Source organism: Sturnira hondurensis, unplaced genomic scaffold (genome assembly GCF_014824575.4).
Source record: "Sturnira hondurensis isolate 20B ecotype Veracruz unplaced genomic scaffold, ASM1482457v3 Scaffold0023357, whole genome shotgun sequence".
Lineage (NCBI taxonomy): Eukaryota > Metazoa > Chordata > Mammalia > Chiroptera > Phyllostomidae > Sturnira > Sturnira hondurensis.
Window position 1 is genome coordinate 699,567 of NW_028095988.1, and position 13,011 is coordinate 712,577.

General features: G+C 37.9%; 1 protein-coding gene across 2 annotated transcripts in view; it reads left to right on the forward strand.

Annotated features, from left to right (window-relative positions):
* Positions 1-13,011, forward strand: part of GK5 (glycerol kinase 5) — a 94,799-nt gene that overhangs the window by 24,713 nt on the left and 57,075 nt on the right. For both annotated transcript variants that reach the window (XM_037037479.1, XM_037037480.1), the window contains exons 2-3: positions 2,997-3,090; positions 7,137-7,212. In XM_037037479.1, the coding sequence (XP_036893374.1) occupies positions 2,997-3,090; positions 7,137-7,212 (170 nt within the window). The remainder of the gene's footprint in view (positions 1-2,996; positions 3,091-7,136; positions 7,213-13,011) is intronic.

Here is a 13,011-nt window from a genome sequence, read left to right on the forward strand (position 1 = left end):
ACATGAATGTGTAATTTTTCCAACTCTTTTGAAAAAGCTCTTTTTTCCACTGAAATGCCCAGTACATTTGTCAAAAATTAATTAACTATATTTGTATGAGTCTATTTCTACTCTGTATTTTGTGCAAGTGATCTATTTGTGTATTTTATGCTAGTAGCACACCTATTTGATTATTATAGCCTTATAATAAGTCTTGAAATTGTGTAGTTTGATTCCTCAAAAATCATTCTTTTTACATTTTTGGCTGTTTTTAACTCTTTGGGAATTTCATATAAATTTTAGAATAATTATGCCTAAACCTATAAAAACTTCTACTGGAATTTTGGTATAGAATTGTGGATGACAATTCCTTGAGCACTTTAAAAATGTTGGGCTACTTTTTCTTCACCCTTATGATTCTGATGAAAAATTTACAGTCAGTTGGATCATTGTTTCACATATGTAATGTGTCTTGCTGCTTACAAATTTTTGTAATTGGCTTTTGTCATTTTAATTATGCTGAATCTGGATGTGCATGACTTTGTTAGGAGGTGGGTTAACTTCTAGAATGTACAGATTTGAAATCTTATAGAACTTGGAATGTTTTTAGTACTGTTACTTCCCTTAAGTAATATTTTTCTGCATGGAACTCTTTTGTTCTTCGCAGACTCTGAGGATGTAAATATTAGGCCTTTTACTCTTTTCCTAGAAATCCCTGAGGATTTATTAATTTTTTCAATATTTTTCTCTCTGTTATTCAGAATAGATAATTTCTATTAATACATCTTTAAGTTTATTGACTTTTTTGGCTATCTGCATTTTACTATTTAGCCCATCCAGTATATTTTTTTATTTAAATGATTATTTCTATTAATACATCTTTAAGTTTATTGACTTTTTTGGCTATCTGCATTTTACTATTTAGCCCATCCAGTATATTTTTTTATTTAAATGATTATATTTTTATTTTCAAATTGATTTTTTCAGCCTTATTGAGGTATGATTGACAAATAAAGGCTGTTATATGTAAACTGTACAATGTGATGTTTGGTATGCCTATACATTGTAAAATTATTATCATAATCAAGCTAACTAACATATCCATAACCTCACAAGATTTTTGTGTGTGTGTGTTGAAAATTACTTAGCAAATTTCAAGCATACCATACATTATTAATGACTATGGTCACCACGCTGTATATTAGGTCTTCAAAACTTACTCATCTTATAACTTAAAATTTGTACCCTTTGATCAGCATCTCTTATTTTCTCCCATTCTGTTAATTATTGCCTATTTTAATTCTAAAAATTTCATTGTTTTTCTTCTATGCTTTCTATTTCTTTGCTGAAACTTTCTGTCTTTCTATTGGTTTCAAAAGACTTTGCCCTTACTTCTTGGGGCACCTTTATAATAGGTCCTTTAAAACCTTTACCAGATATCTGTGCCTACTTAACATCAGTATCTATTATTATTTCCCAGTGAGTTGAGATTTATCTGTTTTTTTAAATATCCCTTGCGATTTTTGGATTGTATCCTGAACACTTTGAATATCATGGTATAAGACTCTGGGTCTTGTGTAAATCCTATTATGAATGTTGATGTTCTTCTTTTAGTGAGCAATTAATACAGTTGGATTCAGGCTAAAGATTCTGACCAACCTTCTTTGAACTTTTGTTTCAATGTTCTGTTTAAAAAATCTCAGCAGTACTATTTGGATATACCCTGTATTTGTGCCACCCAGTGGTCAAGCGTTCTAACCCTTTATGTTGATCTTCACATCTTTGCTGTGCTGTTTAGGATTACATTTCCCACCTACTGCTTTGAGGTGAGCCTGGGGATTCCTACACAACTTTCAGGACTAGATTTCTCAAGTTTCTCCCTCGCAGGGATCTTCTTGGTACTTTTCCCAGAAACCTGGAGCTTTCATTATGTTATGAAAAGGCACTTCCCACATGTAGGAGCAGAGAGATAAAAGCCCTGGGGGTTCACGTGACCATCTTTCACCCGCAGCTACTTTGATTGGAGAGAAAGTTCTGCCCCTCTCAGTATTTTATGTGCTTATGGTTAACTGCTGCAGCCACCACGACAGGTTAGCCTGTGTACAAAAGCATGGAGGCAAGGGTCGGGAGGCAAAGACAAGAAAAATAGAGGCTTTTCCTATTCTCTCTGTGTGTTAACCAAAAGAAGGGTGCTTCTCTTTGGGTTCTTACTGCATCCTGGTGCCCACTTGTGGTTTTCAGGCTGCCTTGAGTCCAGGCCAGGTGACACCAGAAGAAAAATAGGAAACTTACTGCCAATCCAGTGGTGCTCAAATTATTTTTTATTTCTTTTAAAGCTTCATTTATTTATTTTTAGAGAGAAGGGAAGGGAGGATGAAAGGAAGAGAAACATCAAGAGCTTGTATGAACCCCAATGGGTGACAACCTGCAACCTAGTCATGTGCCCTGACTGGGAATCGAGCCTGTGACCTTTTGCTTTGCAGGATAGCACCCAACCAACTGAGCCAACTTGTCAGGGCAGTACTTGAATTCTTGTCTTGTACCCTATTCTGCCTGCCTCCATATACTTTTTGGAGTCCACAGATAGCTGCTCCATGAATTCTGTCCCAGTTTTATATCTATGTTTAGTGGGAGGAACAAGGTGGAGTATGCTTGCTCCAACACAGTCTGAACCAGAACTTGGTATTTTATTTGTTAATTTTTCTTTTTTAAAAGTGTGACTTTTTCTTACAAAAATAACACATCTTCACTGTAGAAAACTTGAAAAATAAACTTGAAAAATAAAAGTAAAATAAAGAAAGCTAAAATCTTCTATAAACTCATGAACTAAAGAAAACTAATGTTATTTTGGTGTATCATTCTTTTCTATTTCTTATCAATATATTTTCCACTTTAACAATAAAAATAAAATAGATAATACATAAAACTATGTTGTTCATGATTTTAACCAGTAATTTTAGGGGCCAGGTGCTAGTGACTTGATCTAATGTTGTTTTCACTAAATCTCTTTTCCATAGGTAGAGAATCTTTATCCTCAGATTGGCTGGGTTGAAATTGATCCTGATGTTCTTTGGCTTCAATTTGTTGCTGTAATAAAAGAATCTGTGAAAGGTAATTGGATATAAAAATAAATATAATAAATTATATTTTCTTTTTAATAAAAGTTTTCCTTAGGAGTCTATAGAATTTTGTGGGTTTCCTAAGTTATAATTATGTGCATAGTATTTTATTGGAGTCACGGCGTCAATCAGTTTTGACCAAGAATTGACATGGACACCAGCCTGCAGTGTCCACGGCGTTATGGATGAGATAGGAGACAAATTCACACTGACTACTGAATCCTGTGGAGGAAAAGGAACAGTGTGACTTCTCTCTCAAGAGGAGAGTGCCTGGCCCTTGCCTTGACAGGCTTTTATTGGATTCAATTTGCACAGGAATACAGGGTGTATATGTAAAGCTTATCAGTCATTGTCAGAAAGAAATGATTAAACAATAAATAACATTCAAAGAGCTCTAAGGGCTTATTCTGAGTCAGGGTCAGATAGTTAAAGGGCCATAAAACTTGGGGTAACAAACTCACTTCCTGTTTGGTCCCTTATTATTTAAATTGAGGGTATTAGCAAAGTAGGTTCCATAGGATTTTATGCATTCTTTCTTAGGACTGATCACCCTAGGGAACCCACCCCTTCCAGCACAAGGCTGCACCCACCTCCAGCATTGTTTCAGGCTTAAGGCATTGTTTCAGGCTTAAGTGAGGCAGGGGAAGTAAGGCAGCCAAGAGATTAGGAGACTTCTTGCAGACAGAATGAGGACGCAGGCTATGTGAAAGCCAAGGGGCGAGGGTCCATCACCCCCTTTTTCTATAGATCCCCAAGTCCTTCCCTGGGGCCCCATGATCATGCCTGTATTAGATCATCCCTCTTTTGAGGAATCTTACCCATCATTGGCTAACTTATCAAGCACTGGGGGCCAGGCAGGGTGAAGTAAAAAGAGCAGAGGTGGCGCCCCTGCCAGGGAGATAAACTTTGTCTCCGTAGTGGCTTATGGTCCAAAGGTTGCTCACTCAGCCTTAGCCATGGGGGCATTACAGTTCCTGAAACCAGGCAGGGCAGTTTCCAACAAAGGATGGCAAGGCAAACAAAAGCAGGGCTCAAAAAAAATACACTTGGTTAGAAACCCCAACTGTGTTTCAAACATGAAAGAGGGACAGAGTTTATAAACACAGAAGGGGGCCCTTTTCTGTCTTGTGTAAAAGGCTTACACAAGTTGCTTTGGAAGAACTGTGGTTGGTGCTTGTAAGCAGATTTGCACTATGCTATACACAATTGACAGCTTATGTATATTGCTAGGGGACAAGTTTATTTTTAAACAGAATTCAGTGATATTTAGAAAGTTCTAGAAACTATCAGGATATAGCCGTTTGGTTTAGCCCAGTTCAAAAGTTCAGTTTCACTTGGAGGGTGTGAGTAGCTAGGCTTCCTGAAGACCTTCTGGCTCAATTTTAGATTGCTCTCATGACGATATCAACTCGATTTTGCTGTTTTTCTTTCACCACACTTTCCAAGTATTTTTCAGGGGACATTTGCAGTTTCTAGTGAACCATTTTCTTAAGGAAAAGTGACAGCAACTCTCTCCTCTGCTTTAAGTTTTTTTACAGCCACAATCTAGAAGGCTCACCTTCCTTCTTTATTCCAGGTTGTAGCTAGTGTCTATTTGCTTTCCTGTTGTGTACAAAATACCAGAAGGTTATAAACAAAATTGCAAGACAGTTCCTGCTGGCAGGAGTTACAACTGAGTAACTTATTATAAAATAATTTGTTTTCCCTTATGTGGCCTCTTGGTGCAAAGTGCTTTCCTAGCTGCAGCTATGGTCTGAACCCAGCTCTTTAAGAATGTTTTCCATGCAACCTTTCAAAAAATAGTGAAAAATGACTTGCAAGTATTTCAGAACCTATAAAAAAACTTGCAAGAACAGTGCATTAAATACCTGTATTCTTTTCTCTGAGATTCAGGCATGTTTTGCAATATTTACTGTATCATCCTCTACAACTTTTTTTTGCTGATCCTTTTGAGGTTTGGTTGTGACAACAGACCTGTTATCCCTAAATATTTCAGCATCATTTCCAAAGAAAAAGAGTATTCTCCTATAACACCACAGTGCAGTTATCACAAGGAAATTTAACATTAATACCTTGTCAACTGATGGTAGTTGGTGCCAATTCAACTCCAACAGGAATCCCCATTTTGAAATGTGGTGAAGGAAACTTCATCCAGTGCAGAACAGCTTAGCTGTGATACAGCATGGTTATAAAAATAGCATGGCTATAAAAATAGCATACCTATAAAAATAGGTAGCCCTGGGGCTAGGCTTCTCTCTAGCTGGACAGCTCTACTCTGTTCTCCTGGTCTGCTTTGTTCTGCACTGGTCTGCTTGGCTTTGTTCTGGTGAGACATCTTCATTCAGCTCAGCTACGGAAAATTAGTCTTTAGTCCCCTGTGGAAAGAGAAAGTGGGCTCCCAGAGCCAGCAGGGAGCTGGCTTATATGGACAGAAACTCTTGCCCCTGACTCCTGATTGGTCTGTCTTCATGCAAATGAAGACTCCAAATCCTTCAGTTTGATTAGCCCAGAAGATACTTCCCTGATTGGTCAGAATGGAACTGCTCTGATTTATCAGTGAGGATACTAATGGAGGATTTAGCTGTGCCGCTCCAAACGGATAGGGAAAGCCTCAGTCTCATCGGCTGAAATAGGATTCCAGGAACTCCTTTATAAGGGCTGGCTCAGATGGAAGAAGCAGTACAGGCAGGCATTTTAGTACAGAGGTAGCTAGTTTAGTGCAGAGGTAGCTAGTTTAGTGCGGGCTTCTCCATAAAATGTGGTTTGCTGAGAGGTCTGTGACTAGAAATGACTGGTAGGTTCTCTTTTTAAAAAATTGAGCCTAGTTAGTCATCAGGAACCCATCTTAGTAGGTGTCCTCTTTCTCTGGGTCTACAACAGAAATATTTTCTAATACTTAGTCTTGAATATTTACCTATTATCCTTGCCAATAACAACTTTTGTTTTCAGTCCTGAATCCAACCAAAGATTCATTCATGAGGCGTTGCATTGAGCAGTCAATCTGTATAGCCTTCTTTAATCTAGAGCATGTTCTTCATGACATTGACAGTTTTCAAAATTATATACCAGTTTAGCAGACTGTCCTGCATTTTGGGGTTGTCTGATTATTTCTTCACGGTCAGGTTCAGATTAAGCATTTTGGAAGGAGTGCTGTTTAGGGAGTGATTTGTCTTCCTCTGCTCAAAGTAAATTTTTGTCTAATTTGCCCAGTGGGGTAAAAACTCTTTTTAAAAAAAACATCACAAAAACTTGATATATCTTAAGATATTTGGACTAAAAAAAATCCACTATGTTTTTATTTGTATCCTAGCATTGATTTGTGAGGAAAATAAGATCTGAGTTTTAATAATGATACTACTTTTAATGGGGACTTTTTTTTGTTGTCATTTATAAGTTTCTATTATGATTGATCATAATGATTAAGCAACTTGATCCTTGTTTAAATCGAGATCCAATCTTTTAGTATAATCAAGAAGAAAATACAATTTCACTTTTAATAGTCTTTGTTTTTTCTAACATTTAAAGCAAAAAGGCCATTTTGTTATTATTAGAATATGACCTTTTTACCCTTTAAGTAAAAAAGAAAATACTACATAATCATCTCAGTAATGCTTTCTTTATTAGCTCCAATTATATTATTAAAATCCCAGGTGGGTATTGGAAATGTCAGGGGGAATACTTTGTAAAGTATATGATTGTCTAACCACTATGCAAAATAGTGGTTAGACAATCAATACAAAATCAATACAAAATAATATTGAATCAACACAAAATAATATTGAAACAATTTTAAAAAAGGAAAAAAGACATGGAAAACAGGGTGGGTATTGACTGTGGGAGCTGGAGGTTGGGTTGAGTAGAGGAGAGCAATGGGGGTGGGGAATTGGGACAACTGTAATTGAACAATAAAAAAAGAAAAATGCTAAACCTGAATGTTTTTCCTGAAGATTATACTCAATAATTTCTTTTCCATACTACGATTTACAAAAAAAAATTCATTGGCTTTTAAACATCTGTTTTATCTATCTTTGTTTTTAGCTGCAGGAATAGAGATGAATCAAATTGTTGGTCTTGGCATTTCAACACAGAGGGCGACTTTTATTACGTGGAACAAGTAAGTGTGGTGAGCTTTCTATGGCTGGGTTCATACCGCAGTAAATACACTGCTGTGAAGCCTTTTTGGAGAGTTTTAAATTTATGAATTAAGAACAGTTTTGCTTGATTAAGAGGGATGAAAGTAAGCTTACTTTCTGGTGTTCCTTGCATGATATCTGAAGTAGACTTATATGAAATAATAATAATAATAAAAAGGGTAGCCCTGGCTGGATTAGCACAGTGAATTGAGCGTGGGCCTGCGAACCACATGATCATGGTTCGATTGCCAGTCAGGGCACAGGCCTGGGTTGCAGGCCAGTTCCCAGCAGGGGACTCATGAGAGGCAACCATACATTGAAAAAAAAAGGGGGGGTGTTGCTATTATTGAAATTATCCATTTCTTTATTTTAGTGTTATTTTTTTCAAATCTTTTTTTATAGTTCTTGATTGAAGATCTTAAAAATTAGTTTATAACTAAAAAGATTCAGGGAAACCTAATAGATTTCAGAAACACAATACTATAATTATGGTTTACATTTTCAGTCTACTCCAAAATTTAATATTTAAGTACATGTAGCATAAGATATATATTACACACAGTTGTAATTTTGTAATAGCTACCATATAGTAAAGATCTGTAATAGTACTTCAGGTTACATTATCCTTGCAAAGAAAGTTATTATTTTGGTATTGCTTATTTTATAGAGAAAGAAACTGAGACTTGGAGAAATAATAAGCTGTTCAAGGTCATTCAGTTACTAAATAGAGACAAGATTCCAAATTATCTTTTTTACCCCAAAGTATATGCTCTTCCCACTATCCCCATTTGCCTTCAACACCATTTCTTTGTTACGAAGTGCTAGACTCCGAAGAGCATCTTGAGCTTGGGGCAGAGAGGGAGATTGGTGATGGATGTAGGGTGTAGGGATAAGTCTAAGAAATATAATCAGGGTGAATTAATTCACAGGGACTTGGCTTTTAAGTCAGTCCAAGAAGAATTTCAAATTTAACAGTATTTCTGGGTGGATGTTTGGGAGGATATGATCTAAAGTATAGAGACTATAAGAGAAGAAAACATACAAAATGTATGTTAGGTGGTAACGAAGGTGGGTAGAAGAGAAGGTGATAAAAGTGTTTGGCTTGGGACATGTGCAGGTAGAGGTGTCCCCGAAAGTGGGTAGAGCATTGATCTGGCTTAGACTGAGGCAGGGCTCATTTTTCTCCAGGTGGGTGCCCTTCCTTTCAGGGCCTAATGCATCTCAGGTTGGTTGCTTCATCTGCAGTTTCCCTGGAACTCCCCCACCAACTTCCCACCCAGTGACTTAGGCACAGCAAGTCTTAAATAGGTAATGATATATTTTTCAGATAAAGTCATAAATGAATTAAAGCTATTAATGTCAAATAGATCAGGGTTTCTCAACAGTAGTACTGTGGACATTTTGGGCCAGTTAATTTTGGGTTGTTGGGGCGTCTCCTGGGCATTGTAGGATGTTTAGCAGCATCCCTGGCCTCTACCTACTAGATGCCAGTAGCCTCCTCACCCAGTTTCGACAACCAAAAATGTCTCCAGTCATTACCAAATGTCCCCTGGGGTGGCAGGGCACAGTATCACTCCTAGCTGGGAACTGTTTCTGTAGGAATAGTCTGGAGAAGTAGGTATTTTCTCTGGTAGGGATTATAAAGATAGAAGAGAGAAGGTGGAGGATTTGGACAATGAGTCTGCCCCACCCCACCACCACCACCACGCCAAATTTAGAGGGAATTAGGGAGAAAAAAGCTGGCAAAACAGGTCCAAGGTAAATCTGGGGAGTGATTGATATGGAAGTAGAGGCAGGAGAGTTGTTTCTTAGGGAAACAACTGATTGGAAGTTTATTGATTGGTTGGATTTGAAGATTAGGTCACTGGCCACAGAGATTGCTTTTATCAGAACCCGATATCGAGTCATTCATGACACGAAGCTCAAAGTATTAGGAAGCAAATTTTTTTTAAAGATTTTATTTATTTATCTTTAGAGGGGAAGGGAAGGAGAGAGGGAGAGAAATATCAATGCATGGTTGCTTCTCATGAGTCCCCTGCTGGGAACTGGCCTGCAACCCAGGCATGTGCCCTGACTGGGAATCAAAGGAAGCAAAATTTTTGTGTGGCAGTTGGATTATCTCACTTTTAGGAGAAATATGAGTCAGATTCTAAGATAGGTCACTTTTCTTGCTGGTGTTGCTCCTGTAGAAGGTTAACATTTCTTCTCGAAACAATTAATTATGATTTTTTTCTGGGCTGTCTTTCCTTAAGATGTTTTCTTTGAAGAGTTTTGGAAACTTTGCTTGTAGGAACTAAAATATTGGATATTAGAAAAAAACAGAAGGTTTTGTGTTTCTTTTATCTTAAAACTACAGGGCCTTTTCTGCTCCTGGGGCCCTAGTGGGCCATTGTGGGTTATAATGCTGGCAGATTCTACGAGGCCCCGGACATTCTTTGCTCATTTTTGGCAGAAAAAGAGAGACAGACTGGACCTTATATTGTTTATTCAAGTCTCAGCCAGCACTTTCTCTTCCCAGCTCATTGTCTTTCCTCCTGTGTCCATGGGGCGTTTCTGCCTGTATGATCACAGAAATGTTATTTTCCTTTAGATACTGTTACAAAGTCTAAAACTTTAAACTTTATTTTCTCCTTCTTCCCACGTTCCCCCAGATGTCTATGGCAGGGCATTTGTTTTTTTATTAACTTCTTTTCAGTCTTTGAGTCTTCTTCAAGTTCTTCAGGTTAAAAATGTTTTCCAATATATTTAATTGGTGGTGCATTATAAAATAACTCTTAATGGTATCTCCTTCATGTTGGTTGCTTTAAATCCCTTTGTTCTAAAAAAATCATTTTAGAGCTGTTTTGTTTCTTTCTTTTGTCAGGGAGGCTTCTGCCAAATAACCTCAGATCAGGGTGTGTATCAGTGAGTGCCATAAACTGAATCATAGGAGCCAGAATGCACTTAGTAACCGGACATTAGAGGGAGTGAGGCACTGTGTTAGTTGGTGAACTGAATATAAAGATGAACAAAAATACCAGCCCTCAAGGAATTTGTAGTGTCATAGTACAAGTACGGAAGCCACTGTGTTCTTATAGCACTAAAAATATCTTTTTCTATAGTACTTGAAACTTGTGTCAATGGTTCTTACCAATTACTTACTACACAAAATATATTAGGAGCCACAGAATGGTATAATGTGTTAGAGAGGTTTAAGGCAATTCATTTACAATATTGCCATTCATAATTTTCTTCCATTTCTCCATTTGTTGTTGGCAGAGATAAAGTAAACCTAAATCACTGCTAAGTGAGTATTGGACTATGTGCCACTACTTCTACCCTAGATAGTCTTCTGTGTGTTATGAAGTAACGATGCTACTTTAATCTTATGATCTTCCTGTCGTTGTTCTTCAGCGACACTAGTCTTAAACCTATAATGCTTCACCCTGCCTTGGAAACTTTGAAGATATAATACACTTCATTGGGCCCTGGCTGGTGTAGCTCAGTGGATTGAGTGCCGGCCTGTGAACCACACGATCGCGGTTTGATTCCCACTCAGGGCACATGCCTGGGTTGCAGGCCAGTTCCCAGCAGGGAACACACGAGAGGCAACCATACATTGATATTTCTCTCCTTCTCTCCTTCCGTTCCCCTCTAAAGATAAGTAAGTAAGTAAGTAAATAAATAAATAAATCTTTTAAAAAAGAAATTGAAAAAATACACTTCGTTGGGAATGTTCACCCTCCTTGTTTGTTCTGATGCATCCTTCAGAGCTCACTTCTACTGTCACTTCTCAAAGAAGCCTTTCCTGACCCAGAGTAGGCAGGGTCTTCCTGTTAAGTACACTTATAGCACCCAGTAGTTCTCCTTTATATGACTTATTCCTGTTATAAGTAGGCAATTGAGTAATTATTTGTTTGACTTCCTTGGTAGAAGTATATTAATAGGGGCAAAGGTGAGATGTCTCTCTGTTCACAGAGAGACAATATTTACAAGAGACAATATTTACAATATTGTATCTCTCATTTACCATATTTAAGGCAATATTGTAAATGAATTGCATTAAACCTCCCTAGCTCCTGGCACAAAATGCTATATAAATATTTGCTGAATCAGTGATTAAAAATCAGATTCCAGTGTATAAGTGGCTGCTATTGTAGCATGGCTTCAAAGGATCTTATGTCAATACATGTCATTTCCATGTCATTTGACATTTGATGTCAATTCCATCAGACACAATCTGATAGTTGTTATTGGTAAAGCAACATTTTTTAGTTTAGCAAATATACCACTTTGGTGTTGAGGATCTGAAAGTGAACAGACAGTTCTCTCAGGAGGCTCCCAGTCCGGTTGTAGATACAGGTGTGCATGTGGATAGTTGGGGTGCAGCCTGAGGGGAGAGACTGAGGAGCAGAGAAGAGGAGCTAGGGAAGATTTCACATAGCCACTTGAGCCAAGTCTTGAGGGATGAATATGAGTTTTCTAAGTGGGAAGAGTAAATCCCTGGCAAAGGCAGGAGGAACAAGAGAATGCTGTGTCTGAAGCATCAAAAGTACTTTGGAAATCAAGGGGTGACATAGGCACAACACCACGCCCAAGTATTTGACTCCTCTACTCTGACCTTGTTTTCGACCAGCTCTCTCCTATCCTGTGCTTTCCGGCCACACTGTCTTGCTCTCTGTTTCTTGAACATTCCCCACTGGTTCCCACATTTGGAAGGAGCAGCTTTGAGCCTATTGTTCCTTCTTTCTGGAGCTCTCTTACCTGAGATTTATCTCTGTTTCATCATTCAGACCTTACCTCAAAGATCAGTTCTTTTTATTATTATTTTTTTTAAGATCAGTTCTTCTAAGAGACCTTCCCTGATCATTTTATTTACACCTCACGTTGCCATTTTATTTTCTTCATTGTACTTGTCATTATCTAAAATTCTTTACTTATTTGCATTTTTATTTACTGTATCTCTCTCATAGAACTAAAAAGTTCCATGAATATTGGGATTTTTGTTTGCCCTGTTCTTGATCAGTCCTCCACACTTAGAAGAGAACCTGGCACATAGTAGGCACTCAAATCTTTGAGTGATTGAGATGAACCTGGAGAGGAAGACAGGGTTCCATTTCTTGTAGTAAGAAGTTTGCCTTTTGTAAGCAGTGAGAAACTATCAAAAGATGTTAAGCAGAAGAATAATATGACCAAATTGACATTTTACAAAGAATATTCTTAAAGCCAGGTGGACAATAGATTTGGGAAGAATGAAACTAAGACTGAGAAATCTCTTTGAAGGCCAATACTTATTCAGGTCTCAGATCTTAGATCTAAAAAGACACCCCGCTCCCCAGTTCCTCTATTCCTTTTCATAGCATAATCACCATATGAAGTAATATTTTTATTTACCCATTAGTTTCTCTCCCCCCTGCCATTAGACTATAAGCTCCAGAGATGTTAGGAACCCTCCAACCCCCCAAGTTTTTAGCTAAGCACTCAAAGGATAGCATCGACTCTGGTGTGGCACACTAGAGGAAGAGGAGCAGAGGGTTTGAGTGGACATGCTGCATTTGGGATGTTGTGGGGCAGTCTTAGGAGATGTGAGGAAGAGAGCTATTTGTGAGGGGGTAGAACTGAAGTGAGAGGCTGACCCTGGAGGTGTGTATTGGTGAGTGGTTCTGTGGTAACTGTATTCATAGGTGTGGGTCAGATTTTCTGCAGAGAGCAGCTAGTTAAGAAGAGAAGGGGACTAAGGATAAAACCCCTGGCAGACACCAGCAATTTAACTGCCTGTCAAAGGAATCATATCTGCAAAG